The sequence below is a fragment of the Rhincodon typus genome, chromosome 2 (genome assembly GCF_021869965.1).
Source record: "Rhincodon typus isolate 14 chromosome 2, sRhiTyp1.1, whole genome shotgun sequence".
In the NCBI taxonomy this organism is placed as follows: domain Eukaryota; kingdom Metazoa; phylum Chordata; class Chondrichthyes; order Orectolobiformes; family Rhincodontidae; genus Rhincodon; species Rhincodon typus.
The window spans coordinates 25,310,794-25,338,056 of record NC_063333.1 but is presented as its reverse complement, the minus strand read 5'-3'; the positions used below and the strand labels follow the sequence as shown (position 1 = coordinate 25,338,056).

Here is a 27,263-nt window from a genome sequence, read left to right as displayed (position 1 = left end):
CCTGAAGGTGGCAACGCAGGTGGATAGAGTGGTCAAGAAGGCATATGGCATGCTTTCATTCAACGGATGGGGTATTGAATACAAGAGTTGGCAGGTCATGTTACAGTTGTATAGGACTTTGGTTCGACCACATTTGGAATACTGCAGACAGTTCTGGTCGCCATATTACCAAAAGGATGTGGATGCTTTGGAGAGGGTGCAGAGGAAGTTCACCAGGATGTTGCCTGGTATGGAGGGCACTAGCTATGAAGAGAGGTTGAGTAGATTAGGATTATTTACATTAAAAAGATGGAGGTTGAGGGGGGACCTGATCGAGGTCTACAAAATCATGAGAGGTATAGATAGGGTGGATAGCAAGAAGCTTTTTCCCAGAGTGGGGGACTCAATTACTATGGGTCACGATTTCAAGGTGAGAGGGGAAAAGTTTAAGGGAGATATGCGTGGAAAGTTCTTTACGCAGAGGGTGGTGGGTGCCTGGAACGCGTTGCCAGCAGAGGTGGTAGAGGCGGGCACAATAGCGTCATTTAAGATGTATCTACACAGATACATGAATGGGCAGGGAACAGAGGGATACAGATCCTTGGAAAATAGGCGACAGGTTTAGATAGAGGATCTGGATCGGCACAGGCTTGGAGGGCCTGTGTAATTTTCTTTGTTCTTTGTTCTTTATACATTGCTATGTCTCTATTTTCATGATGTGGAGGTGCCAGTGTTGGACTTGGGTGGACTAGGTTAGAACTTCAACTGATGAAGAGGCAACGCTCTGAAAGCTTGTGATTTCAAATAAACATATTGGACTATAACCTGGTGTTGTCTGATTTCTGACTCTGTTTCCATGGATTTGGGTAGCCTATTCAAAGTGCCAACCTTGGCATGAGGTTTCCAAGTTTTTACCAGACCTCATAATCGTACTGCTGAAATGTGACTAACAAAGTTTGAAGTCTAGCTGCCTCACTGATGACTGATGTTCTCCAAAACATCTGAAGTGGCTTGAGAAACATCTCAACAGCAAAGTATTTGCCAAATAAATGTATCCAGAACCTGGTGATGCTGAATACCAGTGGCAGCGGTTTTCATTCAGTATTTTACTAGTACATCTGAAAGGTTAATAAACTTTAGAACCAAACACAACTGCTCTGCTTTTCTGAAACCTTATTCTCCCTTTGGTGAGACAGTTACTTTGAATATAGTTCCTTTCCTTGGATCATGATGGTGTAGGCTTGCCCCAGCCAAAAGTGACTGCTTTAATGATTCAAATGTGTGTTTGATCTTCATGACATGAGAATGCCACATTGTTCTTGAAAGGTTTGTACAGTAATGGTGCCATGAAACCCGACACTGATTTGGTTTACTAATGGTCCTGAAGGAAGGAGATCTGCCATCCTTGGCTGGTTTGACCTATACGTGACTCCAGATTCACAGATACTCTTAACCGGCCTCTGAAATGGCCTACCAAGTAACTCAGTTCAAGGGCAATTAGTGATGTGCAACAATGGCTCCCTTTGCCAGCAATGCCCAGATCCCACTAAAGAATAAAAATGATCTGACTGTTGCACACTTTGCTCTTTATTCATTTATGGGACAAGGGTGTCACTGGCTAGGCAGCATTTATTGCCCATCCCTAATCACCCAGAGGGCAGTTCAGAGTCAACCACATTGCTGTGGGTCTGGAATCACATGTAGGCCAGACCAGGTAAGGATGGCAGTTTCCTTCCTAAAGGACATTAGTGAACCTGATGGGTTTTCCTGACAATTGACAATGGATTCATGGTCATCATTAGATTCTTAATTCCAAATTTATTTTTTTTTTATTGAATTCAAATTCTACCATCTGCTGTGGCAGGATTTGAACCTGGGTCTCTAGATTAACAATCCAGCAATAATACCACTAGGCCGTTGCTTCCCCCTACATAGCTCAGCAACCTCACGTATGCTTGTTTCCGTTCCAAGTGCTTGCAGACATTGACTACGCTACCATCTTTTGGCGTTTACCATTTTTAAATAGACTCACGATGTCATATCTCTTTTTCTTCACAAGTAAATCCTTCTGCAATACAGGTATTGCAGTCGACATGGTTACCAGCTTCATTGTTCTCTCAGAGATTCTTCATCCACATAAAATTGCAATCTTTAATTTGAGCCAAAATCCAATAACTAATGAACGAGTCAACAGTAGCTTTAGGCTGTTGTCTACTGGCCATACGCTGGAGTCGATAGATTCTGAAGTTGATCCTAACTGCATACTGATCTTCCAATGTTATCCAGAGTATAAAAAGGTCTTTCTAGTCTGCTTTTACAGCCCAGAAATTTTTACAAGGTGATGTTCCTCCACTGCCAATTTGTCACCATGGTATTTACATAAATAGAAGTATGCTAATCAGTTAAAGTACAAGTACAACGAGGTTGTATCAAAATGGTCACATTCTAAGAATAGTTTTAAAAAATGGAGAGCTCTGCTGAAGAGCCGGTACAGGCAAAATGAGATGAATGATCTCCTTCTGGGCTGTATCATCCTACAACTCTAAAATTGGACACAGTTCTCTACCAAATGTTTAATCCAGCATTAAAGTTCATTCAAGTTCTACTTTCATGGGAATATTAAATAAATAAAACTCACACAGTTCCCACCCATAAAGGAAGCAGGTTTTGACGAAAGATCAGGGTGAAAATTCAAAGTTTTATTTTTCCTTTAGACATTGACTATTACACTTTTACTTTATGAAATGGACAAAAATAGGATTTCTTTCATTTTCATCACATATGTTAGAGGCATTATCTGATGTATAGTACCCTGATAATTTTCTCAATAAAAATCCATATAATTACTAAATCTATAATATTACTTAGCCTGTTCCAGTAGAATAAATATCATACAATCTACAGATGGTAAATTTAGTCTGGAAGACACTGAAATATTGTCAATTGAAAAACTGTAAGGCATTCTGATGGTAAAAATGCCAGATTCAACTAAATCAAAAAGCTACCAATATAGGGTGATGTGTAATAGCTTAACATTTATTTTTGACAGCAATCCAAATAATTATTTTTCTTCAGCATTTTAGAATGCATTTTATTACTACTTAACTCAAAGTTGGAAACTTTCCCAGTTCGTCAGAATCTCCATAAAATGAGTCCTGCCTTTTACTTCACATTTTAAGCACTATATTGACTTACCACTTGCAAGATACTGGAGACATCTTGCCAGTTTGCTTCTACAATATATTTTCCACCATCCACCATACCCTGGTAACCCTGCAAGAGATTAAGAAACAATGACATTAGAATTAATCCAAGCAGTTTCCATATTACAATGAAAGCATTCTGGTACACTTAAATGCAAAATGTAATTAACATTCACAGCAAAAGGTCATGTTTAAGCAGATATTGGATGATTCATTCTTGCTATATTTGAAATCTGCTTTCATTAGATATCTTTATGTATCCTTCAGGCTGCTGCTACCACACACCCTTTGCTAGGTGATAACTTTGGTTACACATTCACATTTTAAGAATCAATTGGAAAAGGAAACATTGCAACTTGATATGTGCTGCTGTCACCTTTCTTCTCTTGATGCCCTCCTGTTGTCTAAAAAGCATAGGGCACCTCCTCCTAATCTGAAACCATGGGTGCAGAGAACCGTTTGGTAATGAAGCATGACAGAATCTGGCAATCATTCAACTTGCAACATTGAGAGCACACTGTTATCTTACTTGGCCCACTGCAGTCTCACAACCAAAGAAAAAACAAATGAGCCATGCTCCATCTTTCCATGGACTGAGAGGTAGCACAGTGGCTCAGTGGTTAGCACTGCTACCTCACAGCGCCAGGGACCCAGTTTCAATTCCACCCTCAGGCAACTGTCTGTGTGGAGTTTGCACATTCTGCGTGGGTTTCCTCTGGATGTTCCGGTTTCCTCCCACTGTCAAAGATGTGCTAAATTGCCCCTTGTTTCCAGGGATGTGCAGGCTGGGTGGATTAGCAATGGCAAATGCAGGGTTACAGGAATAGGGTAGGGGGAGAGTGGGATGCCCTTCGGAGCATTGGTGTGGACTCAATGGGCTGAATGGCCTGCTTCCATACTGTAGCTATTCTCTATGATTCTACCAGGCATTAACAAACTGAGGCTCATTAAGGGTGTATGCGTAGCTCCCGACCTCCATCGAACAAATGCATTTGTCAACGCGTTTAGAAGGAAGGAAGATGTTCATTGCATTTTGTCCATTTTCATTTCTCCTTAACTGTGTTGGGAAGACAATTTATTGCTGAAGACTGCTTGAAAAATAAATTAACACCGCACTGCCTAGATGGCAGACAATATTCCAAAGAAATCAAACAGCAGCAATTTTATCAAAATTTAACTTCTTAATGTTTGCAACCGTCATCTTATTTATGTCATCTCACACTTCTGTCTCAATTTTCATTATTATTGGCATTTGAGTTACAGCATCGTGGTTTGTGCGGGTTGCATTTCTTGGTAAATTTAAAAAACTGGTTCTTCCTGTTATTAAGGTTGCTGGCACTTGCTCCATACACTGCTACTTATTAAGACTGATCATCATGACAAGGACACAGAAGATCAAAGAGAAATAGTTTGTAAAATATTTCACTTTATACCAAAAATATCAGTGACTGCATTCATGCCCATTATGGAACAAATTGTCACAATCATTGAAGACAAAGTAGGAAGCTTCAAAGTACAAGGTTAATCAGCATCAGGTCTGGCAGCCTGACAACTAAAAATATCTTTCTGCTCTGCAAACTAAATGTCTACTTACCAAAAATGATGCGAATCTGAGCAATTTATTCTTGCACTGCAAGTGAGCATTCTGAGGTTATATCTGGAAATAGCTTTTTTGAAATCAACATTAATTTTAAATTACCTCTGAATTGGGAACAGCTTAAGGGTTTGAAAACATGACTGAAGTAAAGCCAAAAAAAAAAAATCAGCTTAGAACCAGTGACCTCAAACAACTCTCAATTCATCCATTAAAAGACATAACTGGGAAGCTGCTTTTCAGGTTACATTGAAACTATTTTAAGTCTGTCGAGAAGCAGAGAGAACAATCTTTCTATTTTTTACTAAAGACTTTGTTCATGTAGAAAAAAAATACAATAGTAGTAGTGGGCTGTTTAGTTTACCCAGTTTCTGTCAATAGGCAAACTGTTTTTTATTCAGTTGGCTTGTAACAGTACATCTTGCTTTGTTATTACTTCCTCCTTGCTCTCTCCACCTCCACAAAATGCAACTGTTTTCCCATGCTAGTGTATCAGTGCAGACAAAAACTATTTTTGCAGTAATCTACATGGTTCACTGTTCTTCCTAATTTACACCAAAACAGGCCTACCACAGACAACATTGATGAAAATGAAAAAAAACAGTAATCATACAGTGACCCAACCCAACAATCAGCCATGATCTTATTGAATGGCAGCGCAGGCTTGGGGGCCTGAGAGAGCCACTTCTGTTACAAATACAGATGCTGCTAGACTTGCTGAGTTTCTCCAGCATTCTCTGTCCTTGTTTCAGATTTCCAGCATCAGCAGACATTTACTTTCATCAATCTACTTCTGTTCCTACTTTGTATGCTCAATGTAACCCACAATGTATACAACTTCCACAATTTCAGAAAGTCAACCTTTGTGGTATCCCATGGAGAGAAGGGAACTGCAACATTTAAATAATGCTGTCAGTTCAACTTGGAAGAGCCTGATTTAAAGTTTCCTAGGGTTCAAGTGAGATTTAGGCGGTAAAGGAAAACTGCTGGGAACTGGGATGCTGTCCCAGAGAATTCAGGCAATCCTTCTAATCAGTGCAACACCCACACTCATCCTGCATTGCACTGAACTGTACAAATGCAACTTGGGGGGGGCGAAAGCCTCACATAGGCCAGAACAGGTAAGGAAGACAGGTATCCTTTCCTAAATGACATAATTGAATCACATGGTTTTACTTATACAACAATTGATAAAATACAGCTACTGTAGTCCCCAGTACTGAGACTAGCTCTCAATTCCAGGTTTATTAATTGAAATTTAAGTTTCAACAGCTGCCATGATGCAATGTGAGCCCATGGCTCTTGAACATTAACCTGGGTTACTCTGGACTACTAGTCCAGTGGCATTACCACTATACCAACCACAACACAAAAATGTTCAAGCAATGCCAGCTAGGATGACTAAGCCACATTGCTACAATGGATAATGGTCATCTGTCAAAAGCCACTCCATATGGAAAACTTGACAAAGCCAGTTAAACTCACTGGGCGGCCAAAACTAATACGCAAGGCCTCATGAAAATCAAATATCATTTTCTGCCAGACTGACTTCAAAGACTGAAAATAGTCTGCATGTGACCAAAGCACTTGGCAGTGAAGTCTCCATAATCGAGCATGGAAATTTAAAGAACTAATTCTTCAGACTGAAAAGCACCATCACAGGATGGGGTGTAGGGCAGTAACCCCTGCATCAGCAAATGATGCCTCTATTGCAGACAACATGCCATTCTTGAACACAACTGCACTCCCCCGTGATGACTCACAAGAGATAAGCAGTACATGTGACTCATCAGTAACATTGCAAAACTGAAGGGTAGTACTATCAGAATCACAACCGAAAGGTTCAAATTCAAATTCTTTATTCATTCAGGGATTGAGGGTATTGCTGGCTAGGCCAGCGTTTATTGCCAATGCCTAATTGCCCAGAGGTCAGATAAGAGTAGACCACATTGCTGTAGGTCTGGAGTCACATGAGGGCCAGACCAGGCAAGAACAGCAGTTTCCTTCCCTAAAGGGCCTTAGTGAACCAGATGGGTTTTTCCCAACAATTGGCAGGAAATCATTAATCATCATTCGACTCTTAATTCCAGATATTTTTATTGAATTCAAATTCCACCATCTGCGATGGCAGGATTCGAACCCAGATCTCCAGAACATTACCAGAGTCGCTGGATTAACAACCAAAAGAACTGTGGATGTTGTGAATCAGGACCAAAACCAAAAGTTGCTGGAAAAGCTCAGCAGGTCTGGCAGCATCTGTAAAGAAAATTATCAGAGTTAACGTTTTGGGTCCAGTGACCTTTCCTCAGAACCTGTTTGTTAACCTAAAGTGTTAACTCTGATTTTTTCTTCACAGATGCTGCATGACCGGCTAAGCTTCTCCAGCAACTTCTGATTTTGCTCTGGATTAACAGTCCAGCGATAATACCACTAGGCCGTTGCCTCCCCCTTAGTCTCAGCACAGTAGTTCAAGAATTAAAGCAAGTTTTGAAAAATTAAAACCCATTGAAGACAGAGGTCTTTGTTCGACTGGCCGTTACTGCTACACCAGATACACAGCAACAAAGATGATAATTAGTTTCTCTCCAAAGCGCCCTAAGAATGTCACTCAGTTATACTAATGTAACACAATGATTAAGACAATCTTTAGCGGACAGATGATAGTTTAAGATGAACAAACATATTCGAGCACTTCATTTATGTTCCAGCTACTACGCTTCCAAAGCCCATTATTATACATTACAAGTTGCAACTTGTACAGTCCTGGATACCCGCATTATACAAAAGATATTAATAGTGTGAGACCCACATTATGGGAAAGATATTAATCATGTGAAAAAGGTACATAGAGGCACAGAGTTATGGAGATGTACAGCACAGAAATAGACCCTTCAGTCCAACTCGTCCCGGCCAACCACATATCCTAAAACAATCTAGTCCCATTTGCCAGCACTTGGCTCATATCTTGCTAAACCCTTCCTATTCATATACCCATCCAGATTGGCAGTTCATTCCATTCACGCACCATCCTCTGTGTGAAAAAGTTGCCTCTTAGGTCCTTTTTAAATCTTGCCCCTCTTACCCATGCCCTCTGGTTTGAACTCCTCTACCCTGAGGAAAATTCATCCTATCTATACCCTCAAGATTTTATAAACTTCTATAAGGTCACCCCTCAGCATCCAACACTCCAGGGAAAATAGCTCCAACCTATTCGGCCTCTCCCTGTAGCTCAAACCCTCCAACCCCCTCAACATCCTTGTCAATCTTTTCTGAAAACCTTCAAGTTTCACAACCTCTTTCCCATAGCAGGGAGACCAGAATTGAATGCAGAATTCCAAAAGTGGCCTAACCAATGTCCTTGCAAATCCTATACTCAATGCACTCACCAGTAAAGACAAGCATACCAAACACCTTCTTCACTACCCTGTCTACCTGCAACTCCACTTGCAAGGAGCTATGAACCTGCATTCCAAGGTCTCTTTTTTCAGCAACACTCCCCAGGGCCTTACTATTAAGTGTTTAGTCCTGCCCTGATTTGCCCTACCAAAATGTAGCGCCTCACATTTATTGAGATGTCTTGAGGATTCATGACTACGAGAGTTATGTTAAAAAAAATCACTTCATGGAGGCAGAATAAAAGCTAGAATTCAATCTGATAGAGGTGTTCATAGAGTGAATGGCAAAGTGATATTTCTACTGTTTGTCAAATTATTAGTCAGGAGCATGCAGCCACAGTTATCACTGGGACAGTGAAAGGAGAAAGGGGAGAAGTGAGAACCTAAGATGCACCAGCTTTAGAAATCTCTAATCATCTGGATCTTATTGGTGGACATCTAATTCAGAATAATAATTAAAATATTTCTCATAAAAGAACATGCTCTGAACTTTCCAAGGATCAAAACTCAAAAATTGAACAAATAAGAGTAGACAGTAGTAATTTTCAGAGTAGAATTTCTCCATGCTGGAGATGGCAAGAGAGCAAATAATTGGGCAAGTTAGGCTCATGGAGTTTTGCCCCCTTCTCACCAGCTCAGCAATCAAGCGCAGTGTGCATGAAGGTCTCATGAGGTCATCTCAACTTGGCACCAATTAAATCATCATCTGAAGTGGTCAATTAGCAGCCACTTCAAGGCATCAACTTAATTGTCAAGCCAATTACATGCCTTCCCAGCATGCAAGAAAAATGACTGGTTTACTGACCTGCCTGCCATGTTGTTGGGGGTAGAAACTTCCATTTGCGCCATGGGGAGCAGCTGCCAAAATCCACGCCATGTTATGACGCTAACATCCAACCTCCATAGAAGCTGCCAGCCAGTCCAAGCCTGGCAAGTTCTGAGTCTTAGAGCTGGTTGCTGGAGGCCCAAGGTTCAAAGCTTCCAATAGTGAGAAATTAGGCCATTTTCCTTTAGGTCTCACACAACGGGGACGGCCGAGAGGGTCGGGGGTGTCGGATTCCAGAGCATGGAGTTGGTTTTCAGTAGCCAACCCCTCAAGCTTCATCCCTGCCTGTGATTGGCCCAAGATTGGAGCATACTGAAGCCAATCTCATTCAAACCAACAAGTAGGTTGCCCTGGTTTTCCAATCAGGAAACGAACCATTTTTCCCACCTGCCAGGGAGACAATCACAGCAATCAAGGGCTGTGGTCCTTAAGTGGCCATTTTCTGACTGCTCAAAGGATTATTTTGTAGCGAGTAAAGATGGTCCCCAATTAACTGCTGAAGTGGCAAGGGGAGTGTAAGCGGAGCCAACTCATTCAATTATTTGTCCTTCTCGCCAACTTCCTCACCAGCTCCAGGCAGGAAGAAATTGTGGTTGTAGCTCTTTGGGCTTTAAATCTCAGTCCGAGAACAAATTGTTATGTCGGAAAGACTATAAAGAACACATTGACGTTCTACAATTTATATTCTGACAGATTCATTGTTGTGTCCTTGAATCTGCATGACCTTCAATTCTCACAGCAGATGCTGATTCAATAACCTCTGCCGATGAGAACACGTAGCCCAGGGAGAAGATTAAATGCAAAAAGACTTCACACAGAATGATGAGACAACAAGGTGCAGGGCTGGATGAACACAGCAGGCCAAGCAGCATCATAGGAGCAGAGAGGCTGACGTTTCGGGCCTAGACCCTTCATCAGAAAAGGGGGAGGGGAAGGGGGTTTTGAAATAAATAGGGAGAGAGTGGGAGGCGGATAGAAGAGGGATAGAGGAGAGGATAGGTGGAGAGGAAACAAACAGGTCGAAGAGGCGGGGATGGAGCCAGGAAAGGTGAGTGTAGGTAGGGAGTTAGGAAGGGGATAGGTCAGTCCAGGGAGGACGGACAGGTCAAGGGGGCGGGATGAGGTTGGTCGGTAGGAGATGGAGGTGCTCTTTGCCATAATGTGGATATCCATAACGAAACATACTCCTTCTGCCAAGATCTAATTAACCTGCTAAGCAATCGACGAAAGTAAACCCCTGAGGATTTTGCAGTGACCTTTCTCAAACCACTGCAGACTGGATGGTGAAGATTACAGTAACAAAACTAAAGCCCCTGCAAATAAAGGGACAGTAACAGCATGGATATAAAATTGGCTAATATACTCAAAACAGTATAGCATACAGCGGTTGTTCTCCAGATTAAAGGAATCATGAAATCATGGGCAGCATGGTGAATTGGCACAAGTGTTAAATAATTGGTTTGCTTCAGCAATGCACTGAGACACATGTCATCTGGACATGATATTGGAAAATGAGATAAGAAATTATGTAAATATCTTCTTATAATGGAGAAGAAATATTAAATGAATGAACGAAACCCAAAGTGCTCCAGACGGCTGGCAGCCCTGCATTTGAGAAGAACTTCAGGTAGAGACAGCAGAAGCACAATTACAGATATTTAATAATTCACTAGAAAAAGGTGTAATGCCAGAGGTGTGTTGGATAGCTAATGTTAGTTTCATATTGAAGAGGTAAAAATGGAACAAGCAGCTTTATGCTGATGGGCTGAAAAATAACGGAATCCGACAAAGAAAGAAAATAATAAAACATCGAGAAACCAAAAATTACAACCATGAATAATGATCAAAAGTGAAACTGTTGCTCGACCAATATCATTAATTTTTTAAGAGGTATCATAGAGTCATAGAGCTGCACAGCATGGAAACAGACCCTTCAGTCCAACTTGTCCATGCTGACCAGATATCCTAAATTAATCTAGTCCCATTTGCCAGCGTTTGACCCATATCCGTCTAAACCCTTCCTATTCATATACCCTTACAGATGCCTTTTAAATGTTGCAATAAAAAAAACAGCAGGAATAAAGGGTAGCTATTCATAATGACAAAAGGTTGGATGTGGTACCTCAAGGATCACTGCGGAATTTTAGCAATTCAGGTTTTGAAACCAAAAATACAATTTCCAAGTTTGTGCATGACACCAAAAGGGAGGAAACAATAAACTCCTGAGGAGGAATGCAACAAATCATCAAATTTGAATAAACTTGCACAATGAATGTGTAGTTGGCAAAATAACTACAGCTTTGCTAATTGTGAGGGTTTTTTTCTATGGTACGAAAAATAAGGAGTCCACATATTACTTAGAAAATATGAATCTAAAATAAGGTAAAGGAGTAAGGCGGACTATGAGTACCAATATAATAAAAATCACCAAAATCACTGTGCAGGCCTTTACAAAAGCAGATCAATTACTAAGATTTATTCTAAAAGGATAGAATTGAGAAGCAGAGAAGTCATGATAAATTTGCATTAACATTTAGCTAGATTACATTTGGGTACTCCGTGTGGTTCCACATCACATTTTATAAAATGGAATTTGGAGACGTAGTCAAAGGTGAAAAAAAAATGACTTGCAGGAATAGTAGCAGTACCACAAGATTATACCAATCAGAAATAAGGTGTTCTCTATTTCTTGAGGCTGAGAATGTCACTAGCAGAGGTCATTAAAATTAAGGGAAGCTTTGATAGGAGTAAACACTTGAGAGAGTGTTTTCAAGTCGAACTAGAGGCCATTGTTACAATACCATCACCAAGAAATTATTTAGGGAATTCAAACGCAGCTTGTTTACATAAATAGTGGTGGGAAGCAGTCAAAATAAGGCTCAAAAATTCTTTATCCCGATTAACTTTTCACAAAAGTGTCAAAGCTCACTGACCTTTCTCTTCTGTATAAACACTGCCTGATGAGCTAAATCCACAAATAGGATTTGTAACTGAGGCAATCAACTACAAAGAGATTCCTTTGCACAAATCTATAAACAACTCTCTCATGTTCAACGGTACTTTTGACGTCACATGAGCAGATAACCAATTTCTTACAGAATAAATAAAAGGACTTTCAAGTGAAGATGTCAGATTTCTGTTCAGCTTTTTCAAAGGCTTCAATTAATCTCGATGTTAAATCAACATAAAAATCAAAGTATTAGGTTCAAATGAGAAACTTATTTTATCCATGGAGAAAGTACTCTAATTCATGTGGCCATTTACACAATGCTGGTCAATTTCATGATTTATCTTTAAGGAGAAAGCCCTATGATCACTCACAGAACAGTAGCAACATAATTTATTTACCATGCAGCATCTAATAATGACATTTAAAGTTGGGCAGAACTTTTAATCTGATCTGTCAGTGGTGCCCACCTCCATAAACAGGTTTCCCCCAAGGTGAACCAGCTGGTTCAAAACAGTGACCATTGGGAATCTGCTGGTAAATTTAAAATTTTACTTTCATTTTTCACAGTGAGGTTTTGTGGTGTTGGGACAGAAAATTCAGGTTTCCACCAAGAGACAGGTTGTTTGGCAATGCTTAACATTTACTGTGCCATTAAAAATTCACCTACACCTAAAAGCATCAACCCTCACTTTCTCCACATTATTTTGTCGGCAACTAGGGCAAAGCAACTTCACACAAATACACGGATTTAAATGCTGAGTTACCAATGATGGAACTGTGCAGTTAAGGAAGACCAGGGCAAACTGGACAGCTAGTTTCAGATTTCCTCATCTAGCTTTGCATGTGCAGACTCCAAAGCTGCCAATTTACTCCATAGCAGCATTTCAGTGCTGATAGCCTCATCATTATTCTTTACAAGGTCTGAATCATTGGGTTGCATGAATGTAAACAGTTTTAGGCACTTTTGACAATTGGTTTAACTGTTTTGTGATAGCAACTGCACATTTTATTTAAAAAAAACTTTAAAAATGAAGTAATCACGTATCACCACATTTTGTGTTTGTTGCAACTCAAAATAAATTACACAAAAAGATTTAAAAAGCATAAACAAACCTCATGGATGAAATAGACTTTGGCTCCAACATAAATTCCCATACGCACCACAGCACGGACAGCCGCATTCATACCTATGATAATAAGTGAAATCAGACATCAACATCACTGTTAACATGCTTTCAGAATCAACAAAACTAGCAAAAGAAATGAAATACAGTCACCCATGCTTTAAAATCATTTCCCCATTTAACCTGACACGTACATAACCAGGTAAACTATTAACATTGGAACACACTTCTTCACATGAAAAGTACAGATAATTTATAGTTATTACAACATTTAATTTATTGAGGATAACAAGATGACTGTAATAAAGTGTATCCAATTGAACAGAAGCACAGAAAAAAAAAATCATTCTCATAGCTTTGATTTCTGCTAACAATTGTTACTCAATTGAAGATTGGAAAATTGCAAACATAATCCCATTACTTAATAATGGAGGGAGAGAAGAAAATGGGCAACAACAGACCTATCAGTCTGACGTCAGTAGGAGGGAAAATACTATGAAAATCCAAGCCATGTGAATTTATGATAAAGGGAAATCTTGTTTAACAAACCTACTGAAGTTTTTTGAGGATGTTACTTGCAGAGTAGATATGGGGAAATTGGTGAACGAGGTACATATTTTGAAAGTTTACAACAAAGTCTACATTATCCATGGTTGGCAGTAAAGCCAATGAAAACGAATTAAATGCTCTAAGAATTAGACCACACCGAATGGGATTAGCATACTGGTATGGATTGAGGTTTAGTTAATGGAAATTAAACAGACAATAGGAATAAATGGGTCATTCTTGGGGTTGGCAGGCTATGACCAGGCTGCAAGGATCAGTTCTTGGCCTAAGCAGTTTATAATGCATGTCAGTGATTTGGATGTGGGGACCAAATATGAGATTTTCAAATCTGCAGATGATACAAAACCTGGTCTGAATGTGACTGTAAGGAGAATGCAAAGAAGTTTCAACTGGATTCAATCAAGCTAAAGCAAATGGGCAAGAACATGGTAGTTGAAATATAATGCAGATAAGTATAAACTAGAGGAACAGGAGTGCAGAGTATTTTTAATGGAGAGTGATTAAAAAGTGTTGATACACAAAATGACCTGGGTGTCCTCGTTCATAAGTCTCTGAAAGCTAACCTGCAGGTAGAGCAAGCAATTAGAAAGGCAAATTGCGTGTTGAACCATACCACAAGATGATTTGTCAACAGGATATAGATGCCTTGCTACAAATGTAGAGGTTTTTTCTTAACCAAGGAAGTATATACTGGCCACACAGGAAGTGCAGCAGAGGTTCACCAGATTGAGGATGGCAGGACCATTCTGTGAGCAGTGATTGAGGAGAGTGGGCCTGTGTTCTCTAGAGTTTAGAAGAATAAGAGCAGTTCTCATTGAAACTTAAAATTCTTAAAGGATTAGACATGTTGTTTCAGCTTGCTGAGAGGCATAGAACCAAGAGACACGGTGTCAGAATAAGGGGGTGCCATTCAGATGGAGATGAGGATGAAACTTTTATCCTAGAGGGTAGTAAAACTTTGGAATTCTCTATCCTGGCAGGCAGTAGAGGCTCAGTCATTGAAAACATATAAAACAGAAATCAACCAATTTCTATACATTACTAACATCAGGGGATATGGGGATATTGCAAGAAATTGGCATTGACATACATGATCAGCCATGATTTGAATGGTTACTTCAGCTCCCATGTTCTCAAGGTTTCAGGAAGGCACTTAGTCATATTCCCTCACTTGAGCTAACTCTCCCTTCAAGACAAATAATCCTGAAAATCTAGCAGAGTTTCCAGCTCTTTCCAAATCTGAGAAAATAAAAAAAAAACCTGAAAGAACTGCGGAAGCTGTAAATCAGAAACTAAAACAAAAATGGCTGGAAAAGCTCAACAAGTCTGGCAGCACCTGTGGAGAGAAATCAAAGTTAACGCTTTGGGTTGAGTGACCCTTCTTGAAAACTTCTAACAAAGGATCACTTGACCCAAAACATTAACTCTGATTTCTCTCCAAAGAAGCTGCCAGACCTGTTGAGCTTTTCCAGCAACTTCTGTTTTTGTTTCTGAGAAAATAAAAACTGGGAGCGATTCTGTATTGTTCAATTGTAGAATTTAGCATTTCAAATGAACTCAAAAATATATCTTCATCTTTATGTTCAAATACTTCCAGTACTAAATATTCATTCATCAGGGCCATATTCAGGAAATCTGCCAAGCAAGATTATCTTAGCTGAGTAAAAATGCAAGTAATAAAATTCAATTTTTAACACTCATTTATAAAATAACATTTAGAAAACCGAAATATCAAATTATTTATTCACTTTTTTCTATATGAAACATTCATACAGCAAAATGACACATTCATTTCCTTGATATTGTCAAATTTATTTGCATACAGTGATGGAGCATGCAATTGTGCAGTAACACTCTTCCTTCCTGGGACTCAGCAAATTTAAATTATTTATGACAAAATGTTCCGAAGCTTACAATGTCTCAAGGAGGGCATTTGTATTTCCTAACAAAATACATGTACGATACATAAGTTTCCATCTTTCTTCCACAATGTTTACTGTGAACGTAACATAGTTGCAGTAGTCTTACATCAAAGTCAAAACGTTGGACTTTCTAGGAAGCTGATCATGTAATTCGATGCAGTGAAAGAGACAGTATTGCATTATTGAAAAACTGATCCTTTGTAAGAGAAGTTAAACCAGGGCCCTGTCTGCACCTTCTGTTGGCTCAGGTGGTGTGAAGGACCTCACAGCATGAAGTGAAGAACAGGAAGGAGTGATACAATTGAGTCAATTTCACTTTGGTTGCGGACGGAAAACTGGCAGTTTTGGATTGGCTGTTTATACACAACCAATACAACCCAATTTTTATTCTACAATTTGCATCTAAAGTGCTAGGTGAACATTACTCTCCTGATGTCCTGGTCAATACTATTCATTTTATTGCTGGATGATACATTGCAGTGTGAAAAAAGACATCATGCGTATCTAAATTACTATAATGCCTGCATTTCAAAATAATTAATTTTATGGAAAGTACATTTGTGAGAAATCATCTGACATTGGCGATCTGGAAAGATTTTTATTAAACTAAGTTTTGAATTATCGTCTCCCAAATACTTTCATACAGGTTCAAGCAATTATCAATCAAAAGAACTTCTACTCAGGTTTGCTTTCTAAAATTGAACTTTAATTGCAAAATTCAAAATAAATACATACAGTTGAGAACAAGGTTGTGTAAAACACAAGTTTAGCCTTAGCTAAAGTCCAGTAATTTAGAAAGGATGAGTAGGCACTGGAGGGAGTCCAGAAGAGGTTTCCAAAAATGTTTCCAGTGATGAACAATTTAGTGATGAGGATATATTGAAGAAGTTTGGTATGCTTGCCTTTATTGGTCAGTGCATTGAGTATAGGAATTGAGAGGTCATGTTGTAGCTGTACAGGATATTGTTCAGGCCACTTTTGGAGTATTGTGTGCAATTCTGGTCTCCCTCCTATTAGAAGGACATTGTGAAACTAGAAAGAGTTCAGAAATTATTTATGAGGATGTCGCCAGGGTTGCAGGGTATGAGCTAAAGGGAGAGACTGAATAGGCTGGGACTATAACGACCTCCATCTGCACAGTAACGACTCAGTGATTCTGTGACATAATCACCTTTTTCCCTCATCCCCATTCTGATGGCATGACTTATTTTTCCAGGACAATGAAGTTGCCTCTTCTTAGAATTTGTGAAATCCTTTTCTATTGTGTCTCCCTCCACATGTGTCTCAAATGAATTTAAAACTTAAGTCTGCTAGTCTTGTACAGAAGTAATTAGACTTGAAAACCATACAGAATAAACAGATTCCACAGCTGACAGACAATCTATCAACTGTGGAGTTATAGTGACCATGGATGAAACAATTAAGAAGAGAGCCTAGATGTCCTTCCCTAGAACAGCTTATTAATTATAGGCTTTAAGTTCTAAAAAAAAGCTCTAGCTTTTTCTTTATAGTTAGAATTTTTAAAACATTGCTGTTGGGAAGCTTGATCCAATTCTCTGGATTACTCGTCCAGTAACACAAAGATATGTTCTATATTCTGACATGTATCATTATCTGATGTCTGCACAAATGAGCTATTTTATCACTTTATACTTCTGTCCCACCTCAGAGCTTAGTACAATTTTTATTATTACGTATTTACAGCAAGTAGGTTCTAATTTGTTACAATTCAAATTAATCTGATTATGTGTAGACCAAATAAATTCTAAAGTGTACAATCAATGACATAATCCAGCAAAGCTCTCATCTATCCATGCTTCAGACTCAACTAGTTAATCTGTCATTAGAATTTACTGCCAAGCCAGTGCTCGGTTCTAGGTTTCAAATTCAGGACTGCCAGAATTTCACATTTCCAAAACAGATTTATAATACTCAGCATAATATCTCATATTAACTCCAATTCATCTGTTTTGCCTTACTTGCTGCAAGATTAAAGATAGACAGTCTATAACATTTGTTTCAATTTTTAAAAATTAAGCAGCAATCCTCCTACCCCTGTCCTGATGGACTAAATAATTCTGTTTGTGGTAAGATATTAATTACAAACAACCAAAACATTTTTTTTTGTCAACAAATGTCAATGCATTTTTACTGGAACTGTCCAGCAGCGCAACCTGATTCAGCAATACCAAAAGAATAGTTACAGATTTACTTTCTGGTTTAGTCTCTCACATTTCATCAACTGTATAACAAAAAAGAACATACACATTCTGTACACTTAGGAGACAGAATTTATTAAAACCCTTTAAGCTTCCTGGTAAAAGTCTAAGTGGCAGAAGAATTATTTATTTGTTTTCCATTTAGAGTATAGAAGAAAATAAATCAATGTATTATTGCTGTGACAAATATCTGGGAAGCATCCAGATAAGAGCTATTAAACTATTTTGCATTCTCTTCTCGCTCAATGGCAGGCAGGCTTGTGTTTATTTCCTTATGATTTAATGCACTACATAATGGATTTTTCTCCTGCTGTGGTACTTAGTTTCAATCATTTGACTTCCTCTTCTGAAAGCAAGAACTCAAAAAAAATTCTATTCCAAGGGCACTGATCGACTTCTTGTACTACATCCAAGATGACATCTTGGATGTAGTACAAGGGGCGGCATGGTGGCTCAGTAGTTAGCACTGCAGCCTCACAGTGTTAGGGACCCAGGTTCAATTCCAGCCTTGGGCAACTGTCTATGTGGAGTTTGCACATTCTCCACATGTCTGTGTGGGTTTCCTCTGGGTGCTCCAGTTTCCTCCCACAGTCCAAAGATGTGCAGGCTAGGTGGATTGGCCATGCTAAATTGCCTGTAGTGTTCAGGGGTGTGTGGGTTATAGGGGGATGGGTCTGGGTGGGATGCTCCAAGGGTCAGTGTGGACTTGTTGGGCCAAAGGGCCTGTTTCCACACTGTAGGGATTCTATGACATTCACTTTGAATGAATCCTAACATTGAATATTAAAAGCTTAACACGTCAGACATAAAAAAATGCAGCTAGAAGTCTAAAAACTAAAGATTACATACTCTGATAGCAATTTTGTTCTACATGTAAAGGCCAATGTGAGGAATGCCAGACAATTATAGAAGAAAGAGAAAAGACTTTGTTACCGTACATGGGAGTTGAAAAGGCCACAAGGAAAGTTAAATAAAATTTCCTGGTATCACAGCTCAGAGTAATTCAGTAATGTTTTATTTGAAACACTGCATTAAAATAATACCACAGAACTCTAAGAAGTGATTCATTTTGGAAGGTTGAATTTGAATGCAGGATACAGGGTTAATGGCAGGATTCTTGGTAGTGTGGAGGAACAGAGGGATCTTGGGGTCCATATCCATAGATCCCTCAAAGTTGCTACCCAAGTTGATAGGGTTGTTGAGGAGGCGTATGGTGTGTTGGCTTTCATTGGCAGGTGGATTGAGTTTAAGAGCCGCAAGGTTATGCTGCAGCTCTATAAAACCCTGGTTAGACCACATTTGGAATATTGTGTTCAGTTCTGGTTGCCTCATTATAGGAAGGATGTGGAAGCTTTAGAGAAGTTGCAGAGGAGATTTACCAGGATGTTGCCTGGACTGAAGGGCAGGCCTTAAGAGGAAAGGCTCAGGGAGCTAGGACTTTACTCATTGGAGCAAAGAAGGATGAGAGGTGACTTGATAGAGGTGTACAAGATGATGAGAGGAATAGATAGAGTGGATAGCTAGAGACTTTTTCCCAGGGCGGAAATGACTAGTATGAGGATGCATAGTTTTAAGGTGATTGGAAGAAGGTATAGGGGAGATGTCAGAGGTAGTTTCTTTACACAGAGAGTGGTGGGTGCATGGAATGCATTGCCGGGAGCGGTAGTAGAGTCAGAAACATTAGGGACATTTAAGCGACTCTTGGATAGGCACATGGATGATAGTAAAATGAAGGGTATGCAGGTTAGCTTGATCTTAGAGTAGGATAATAGGTCGGCACAACATCGTGGGCTGAAGGGCCTGTACTGTGCTGTACTGTTCTATGTTCTATATTAAGACCATGGCAAAAGGAGATACATACATACACTCATACAGGGCCTTCATGACCACAGTAAATCCCAAAGTACTTAATAGTCAAATTGGTACATTTGAAGTATAGTCATTGTTGTAGTGTGATGGTGGTATTCTGAACAATCATTCTGAAAACTGAGATTACCAGATCGATTTACAGGAAAAGTGGCCTCAGCACCACAGTTGGTTAAAATAATTTGCAAAGTTTCTGTTAAATCCACCACAAAATAATGAATTTAGAACTATCTGTTTCACTATTTTCTGATGTAAGTAAGCCTATCATTACAGTACTTGTCATTTAAACGTGCACTTAATTCAACAATGACTCATAAATAGTCATGAACAGTGCTTGCATGCTTGTAAAATTAGTTTTCAAAATTGATTGTCACCTTCATTTTTGAGGACCTATACAATGACTTGATATTACAACCTGTACATACACACAGATTCTAAGCTGAATCACTATTAATGACATGATTAACTAAGGAATATTGCACAAATCTGCAACAATACAGGTATTCGACTCATTCAGAAAAGTTGTACCTTTTAGTCAAAGGGGCTGAAATGAGCTAAGTCAAAGAAAATGCTTTCACGCTGACTTGAAAGTGATCTTTGGTCAGCTAAAAGCATTAAACATAGAAACACAAAAAACTGGAACAGGAGTAGGCCATTCGGCCCTTCCAACTTGATTCACCATTCAATATTATCATGGCTGATCACCCAGTTTAGGACCCTGTCCCCACTTTCTCCCTATAATCTTTGATCCCTTTAGCCCTAAAGACTATTTCTAACTCCTTCTTGAAAGCATTCAACATTTTAGCCCTAACTGCTTTATGTAGCAAAGAATTCCACACGCTCACCACTTCTCTAGGTGAACAAAGTTGCAAATTCTTTTAACCAATTGCAGTGTTGAGGCTATATTTCCTGTAATCCAATTCAGCAACCCAACATAAAGAATTCTGTCCCAGGCCTCTCAGTTCCCCCCTCAAAAGATAATCCCACCATCCTAGAAATCAATCTGAAAATGTTGGTTGCACATCATCTATCACAGAATATCCTTTATTAGGTACACAATGTTCCAGTTGTGGTCTCACCAAGGCTGTATACAATTGGACCAAGACATATTTACTCCCGTATTCAAATCCTCTTTCAATAAAGGCAAACACACAATTTGTCTTCCCAATTGCATCATGCACTTGCATGCTACCTTTCAGTGACCTATGAACAAGGACACTGAGGTCCCACTGGACATCAATACTTTCCATTCTCTTGTCACATAATGTATTTATTCTTTTCCTACTAAAATAGATCATAGTTTTCCATATTATATGTCTCAGTGGTTAGCACTGCTGCCTCACAGAGCCACGGAGCCAGGTTCGATTTCCTCAGGTGACTGTGTGGAGTTTGCACATTCTCCCATGTCTGCGTGGGTTTCCTCCAAGTGCTCCGGTTTCCTCCCACATTCCAAAGATGTGCAGGTTAAGGGGATTGGCCATGTTAAATTGTCCCACAGTGTCCAGGAATGTGCAGGTTAGGTGGATTAACAAGGGAAATGCAGGATTATAGGGATGGGGGTGTGTCTGAGTGGGATGCTCTTCGGAGAGTCAGTGTGGACTCGATGGGTCCGAATAGCCTCCTTCCACAATATAGGGATTCTATGATTCTATGTTCTTGCCCTGCTATGTCTAACTTCCCTTGAAGCCTTTTTGCACCCTCCTCACAACTCAAAATGCACTGAATTTTGTGTCATCAGAAAACTCAGAAATATTATATTGTATTATTAATTATATTTGTATTATATTTGGTCCAAACATCCAAACCATAAATAAATGTTGTGAACAGACCCGAGAACTGTTCCTTGCAATATTTCACATGCCACAGCCTGGTAACCTGAAAATGAACCCCTTTTATTTACTGTCAATAGCCAATTCTCAATCCATGGCAGTATGATAATACCATGTCATGTGCTCTAATTTTCATTTACAACCCTTTTGTAGGCCAATTTGTTGAAACCTTCTGAAAATTCAAGTAATCACTGCCACTAGTTCTCTATAATCTATTCTGCTAGTTGCCTCCTCAAAAACCTCCAGCAGATTTGTGAAATATGATTTCCCTTTCATAAATTCATATTAACCTGCCCAATCCTACCATTATTTTTAAGTATATCACACCCTTCATAATAGATTCTACCATTTTCCTTTTCTATTAAGATAGTGACCTTGTAAGCTCTTGGTTTCTCTCATGTAGAAACAATTCTAACTTCTGTTGTATGGAATCTTCCTTATCTATGATGGTTTCATTAGAATAATTTGCTTCAGCCGTTAACAAATGAATAGTTTGCAAGCAGATGACAACTAAGGGTCACATTTTTTCCATTAGTTTGAACTCTTACCATTACTATATTTAGTTTGGGACCAACAAGAATACTTTCTATAAGTCAAGAGGGTAAATCAATACATGGTCTGAGACTCTGATTGTGGGTGGCATGGAAAAGAATATACCAATTTCAGTACTTTGGCCAAGAAGCAATTTGAAAGATTAGGAAAGGTTTTAAATTAAAAATGGTATATTACATTAAAAAGGACAATACGGGAAAAGGGAAGTGACAGAAATTCAAATAATGCAACAACTTAACTTCATTCATTCTTTACCTCCTCACTCCCCGCATTCACATAGCAGAATCAACTGATTATCTCTTTAGCTGAGAATTTCACCTCTATCACTGCAATCACTGGCAGTACTATCGCACGATATCGTTTACTGAGGATACACTATGTGGAGCTGGGGCTATTGTCAGGCTGTCCAACAAGCCAAGGACATTAAAAGATTTTAACAGACACCCAGACAGGATCCAAAAAGTACTGAAATAAAAGCAAATAAACATTTTGCATAGGCCAAATTAAAGATTGGGGCATGCACAGAGGATGAAGGTAAAAGGTAAGATACCCTGAAGAACACATTTAAAAATATATTTTACATCATAGCTTAATGAATCTACTAATTCACTTATACAGCAGCATTCTGCAATTATAAAATTATGTTTTTAGGGCCATCAATCACAAAATGAGTAAAAGACCCGATTACATTTGATTAAAAAATTATGTCAAGTTCAAGGCATTTAATATCTTGTTATGGAGTGCAAATCTTGAAATTCTTGCTTATTTCAGTGCTTACTAGCCCTACAAAGAAATGGGGTCCACTGTGCAGTCTAAAGTTGCACAAAGCAGAATCATGACAGGCCACAACCTCAGGATTACTGTGTTAATCTGCACAGTCATTTTTTAGAGTGCTAACGATGTCTGTATTAATGGAATGTCATTGTTCTCTGCTGCTCTTCCAATATGTTCCAAAAACCTAACTGTGGAATTACACCACAGAAGAATACAGATCCATAGCAAGTGAATATGATTGAGAAAACTGTACAGCAAAAGTTATGTAGCTATTTTAAAATGCATGAGAACAGGGAGAGTAGGTCCAATGGGCTCAGGGGATAAGGGGCCTAAGGGGCTTCTCAAACACAAACCATTTCCATCTTTCCCGTCCTACACAATCTGGACTAGTTGTTTATCCCTTTTAAATAATTTGCACTACTTTAACAGAAAAATTCATGAACATGAGAAATTGCAATGCCCGATTCTCTAAGGGCTGACTGACCCCATGTTCAACTATTGTTAACATGGAATATTTCTGCACTTTGGCCTTCAAATGTTCTGGGTTAAATAGATGTCACTACATCAAGACCTGATTAATGCATCTATGCATTATAAACAACAACTTGAATTTATAAAGTCGTCAATGAAGTAAATTTCCCAAGACACTTCACAGGAATGGCATCAGACAAAATTTGAGAGTGGGCTAAATGAGGTCAGATTTGAAGGGAGATGACTGAACATTTGATCAAACAAGTTGATTCTGAGGATCATAGGAGAAGTAAAAAGGCAGAGAGTTTAGCGATAAAAAAAGTCCACATTTAAGAGGCCAGGAAGGTGAAGACATGCAAGCTAATGAAGGAGAGATAGAATCAGGTATCTGAGAGGAATGAAGAGGTTTTAGAGTCAGAGGATGTTACAAAAATTGTGAAATGGAAGGCATTAGAAGGATTTGAACACCAGGATACAAATTTTAAAATCAAGGCACTGATGAACCGGGAACCAACACAGGTCAGCAAGATCAAGGGTGATGGGTTGATGGAACTTGATGCAGGCCAGGATAAGGGCAGTAGGGTTTTGGTTGAGCTCCAGATTACAGAGAGATGGAAGTGGAGATGTACTGATGAGCATTGGAATTATTTAGTGTTGAGGTAGCAGAGGTATGATGGAGACTTTCATTTGCAGATGAATTGAGGTATGGCAGAGACAGGCAATGTTGCAAAAGTGGAGCTATCTATCTGATAAAGTATACAGGATAGAAAACATGTTGTTCATCTTAAAAGAGAAAAATAAGATCACAACAGAAAATCATTCTCTTTTCAAGAATGAATGTACCTAGTAAAGCCCAGCAATATTTAAATATTTGGATCATTAATATTCTCAATGATCTCAAATAGCTCTCATTTGGAACTCATTAGAGAAGTCAATGAACAGAAAACAAAAGCCTGCTAAAAATGGCCAGATCAGTAGAAAAAGAATAGTTGTGTTTAGGTGAAACTACTGATGCTATTGACAACAACAGTCAATGAGAAACTGTTGCCAACACATGTTTGTTCAAGGATGGAGGTTCAGCATGTTTCAATGCAAGCCAAGCGGAGGAGAAATTCAACTCACAGCCGGATTAAAAATGTAAGTGTTATCACAAGTATATAAAATACAAACAACTGATGTTTGAATTCCATTGGCTGATTTAATGCTTGGGATTATCATACACTGAAAGATTTTTTTTTAAAAACACCATAATACTGACTTAAAATGGCTACAGGATCACTGGATACTCACAGATTGGCCATGTGTCTGGAATTAAAAGTCTACTGATGGCCATGAAAACTGTCGTCTATTGTCAGAAAAACCCATTTGGTTCACTAATGTCCTTTAGGAAAGGAAAATGCCATCCTTACCTGCTCTGGCCTGCATGTGACACCAGACACACAACAATGTGGTTGGCTCTTAGCTGCCCTCTTGGCAATTAGGGATGGGTGATAAATGCTGGCCTAACTAGCGATGCCCATGTTTCATGAATAAATGAAAATTTGTCTTAAAAAGTGAAACCTTATTGCGTGAATCCTTCTATTGCTCCCTGCAAAATTAATTTCTTTTTTACAAAGTTTGCACCCTCCGCAACGTTTGCAACAATGGCAGGAAATCTTCTCTGCTTCTGGTGGAGGAGAGTTAGAAATCAGGTATCTGGGGAGGAATGGGACATAGAAACACAACTTTAAAAAATTTGAGCCAGGCTATTAGGAAATTTAAGAAACATTTCTTCACACAAACGGTGGAAATCTCTGCCACAAAAGGTATTAGATGCCAGCTCAGTTAATAGTTATGAACATTAAGGTATATGAAACCATGGCAGGTGAACTGAACGGCAGAACAAGCTGCAATGGCAAAATGACCTAATCCTGTTCCTATGTTTTGTCTTGCTCCTAAAGAAATTGTGGCCAGTGAAAGAAAAATCAGGATCAGTCAATTTTTTCATGCCCCTTCAACACCCCTAACCTGCCTGACAGAATGTGCATTTGGGTTTGTAAATAACTGAGGACCCACACACAAAAGTAAGTAAAAAGCTTCTTAATCTGTGAAACAACACAAAGACCTTTTCTTTCACTTTAGTGCATGTGAATGTTGGCACATTCAGTATGTGCTCACCAGTATAGAATGTGTCCAAATTTAGACAGGAATGCTGCACCTTCCAATTACTGACATAGAAGTAACTCTTCCATTGAGATCTAAAAGCAAATACATTTGGGTATGCAGATCAAAGCAATTTCTTTGTTGCATGAGTAACAAATATGGATCTAAAAATCATTATTTTTCATTGCTGGAAGAAAGCAAATCTGTTATAGTTATTGACTAAAAGAATATGCATGCATTTGGTGCTTTATCATGACAGCAATCCTTTTCTAAGGAATCAGGATTTCTGCTTTGGAGTTTAATCATGCCATTGTTTAGAGTACAATAATACAAGAATAAATGTGCTTGAGTTAAACTTCAAAAGTGTTTGGGAAACAATAGCAAGATCAGGGCTTTAATTTAGATAAAATGCCCAAGCTTTGAAGTGCAATCATCATCATTGCAGTAACAGCAATGTATCACTTCTTGCATAGTCCTTAATAAATTTAATCAAATAAAGTACACAGTGCAAACACTCTAAACATGCTAACAATGCGGCTCAGCTCCAATTTCAAAAGTAAACAATCTACTGCACAGAGGTAGTAGGAACTGCAGATGCTGGAGAATCCGAGACAACAAGGTGCAGAGCTGGATGAACACAGCAGGCCAAGCAGCATCATAGGAGCAGAAAGGCTGACATTTCGGGCCGAGACCCTTCATCAGAAATGGGGGAGGGGAAGGGGGTTCTGAAATAAATAGGGAGAGAGGGGGAGGCACATAGAAGATGGATAGAGGAGAGGATAGGTGGAGAGGAAACAGACAGGTTGAAGAGGCAGGGATGGAGCCAGTAAAGGTGAGTGTAGGTGGGGAGTTAGGGAGGGGATAGGTCAGTCCAGGGAGGACGGACAGGTCAAGGGGGCGGGATGAGGTTAGTAGGTAGGAGGTGGGGGTGCGGCTTGAGGTGGGAGGAGGGGATAGGTGGGAGGAAGAACAGGTTAGGGAGGCGGGGACGAGCTGGGCTGGTTTTGGGATGCAGTAGGGGGAGGGGAGATTTTGAAGCTTGTGAAATCCACATTGATACCATTGGGCTGCAGGGTTCCCGAGCGGAATATGAGTTGCTGTTCCTGCAACCTTCAGGTGGCATCGGGCCCAGGATGGACATGTCGTCTGAGGAATGGGAGGGGGAGTTGAAATGGTTCGCGACTGGGAGGTGCAGTTGTTTATTGCGGACCGAGCGTAGGTGTTTTGCAAACCGGTCCCCGAGCCTCCCTTAAGTTCACCTGGACCATCTCTAATACGTCTCTCTCCTTCCCAGACCTCTCTGTCTCCATCTCGGGCAACCACCTAGAAACCGATATCCATTTCAAGCCCACCGACTCCCACAGCTACCTAGAATACACCTCCTCCCACCCACCTTCCTGCAAAAATGCATCCCCTATTCCCAATTCCTTCGCCTCCGCCGCATCTGCTCCCAGGATGAGGCATTCCACTCCCATACATCTCAGTTGTCCTCATTTTTCAAGGACCGCAACTCCCCCCCTTCAGTGGTTGAGAACGCCTTCAACCGTGTCTCCCACATTTCCCGCAACTCATCCCTCACACCCCGTCCCCACAATAAGAACTAAAAAAGAATCCCCCTCGTCCTCATGTACCACCCCACCAACCTCCAGATCCAATGCATCATCCTCCGACACTTCCGCCATCTGCAATCCGACCCCACCACCAAAGACATCTTTCCCTCCCCACCCCTATCTGCTTTCCGGAGAGACCACTCTCTCTGTGACTCCCTTATCCGCTCCACACTCCCCTGCAGCCCCACCACACCCGGCACGTTTCCCTGCAACCGCAGGAAGTGCTACACCTGCCCCCAT

General features: G+C 39.7%; 1 protein-coding gene across 5 annotated transcripts in view; it reads right to left on the bottom strand.

The window, feature by feature from the left end:
* pfkpa (phosphofructokinase, platelet a) overlaps positions 1 to 24,850 on the bottom strand; it is a 107,352-nt gene extending 82,502 nt beyond the window's left edge. For 3 of the 5 annotated variants that reach the window (XM_048614710.1, XM_048614726.1, XM_048614736.1), the window contains exons 1-3: positions 24,832 to 24,850; positions 13,061 to 13,134; positions 3,175 to 3,252 (exon numbers count right to left, since the gene is read on the bottom strand). In XM_048614710.1, the coding sequence (XP_048470667.1) occupies positions 3,175 to 3,252; positions 13,061 to 13,132 (150 nt within the window). In that variant the 5' untranslated portion in view covers positions 13,133 to 13,134; positions 24,832 to 24,850. Of the gene's footprint in view, positions 1 to 3,174; positions 3,253 to 13,060; positions 13,135 to 14,728; positions 14,749 to 24,831 lie in introns of those variants that run through there. The other 2 variants (XM_048614717.1, XM_048614742.1) reach the window with 2 other exon arrangements.
* Between the last annotated feature and the right edge of the window lie 2,413 nt (positions 24,851 to 27,263).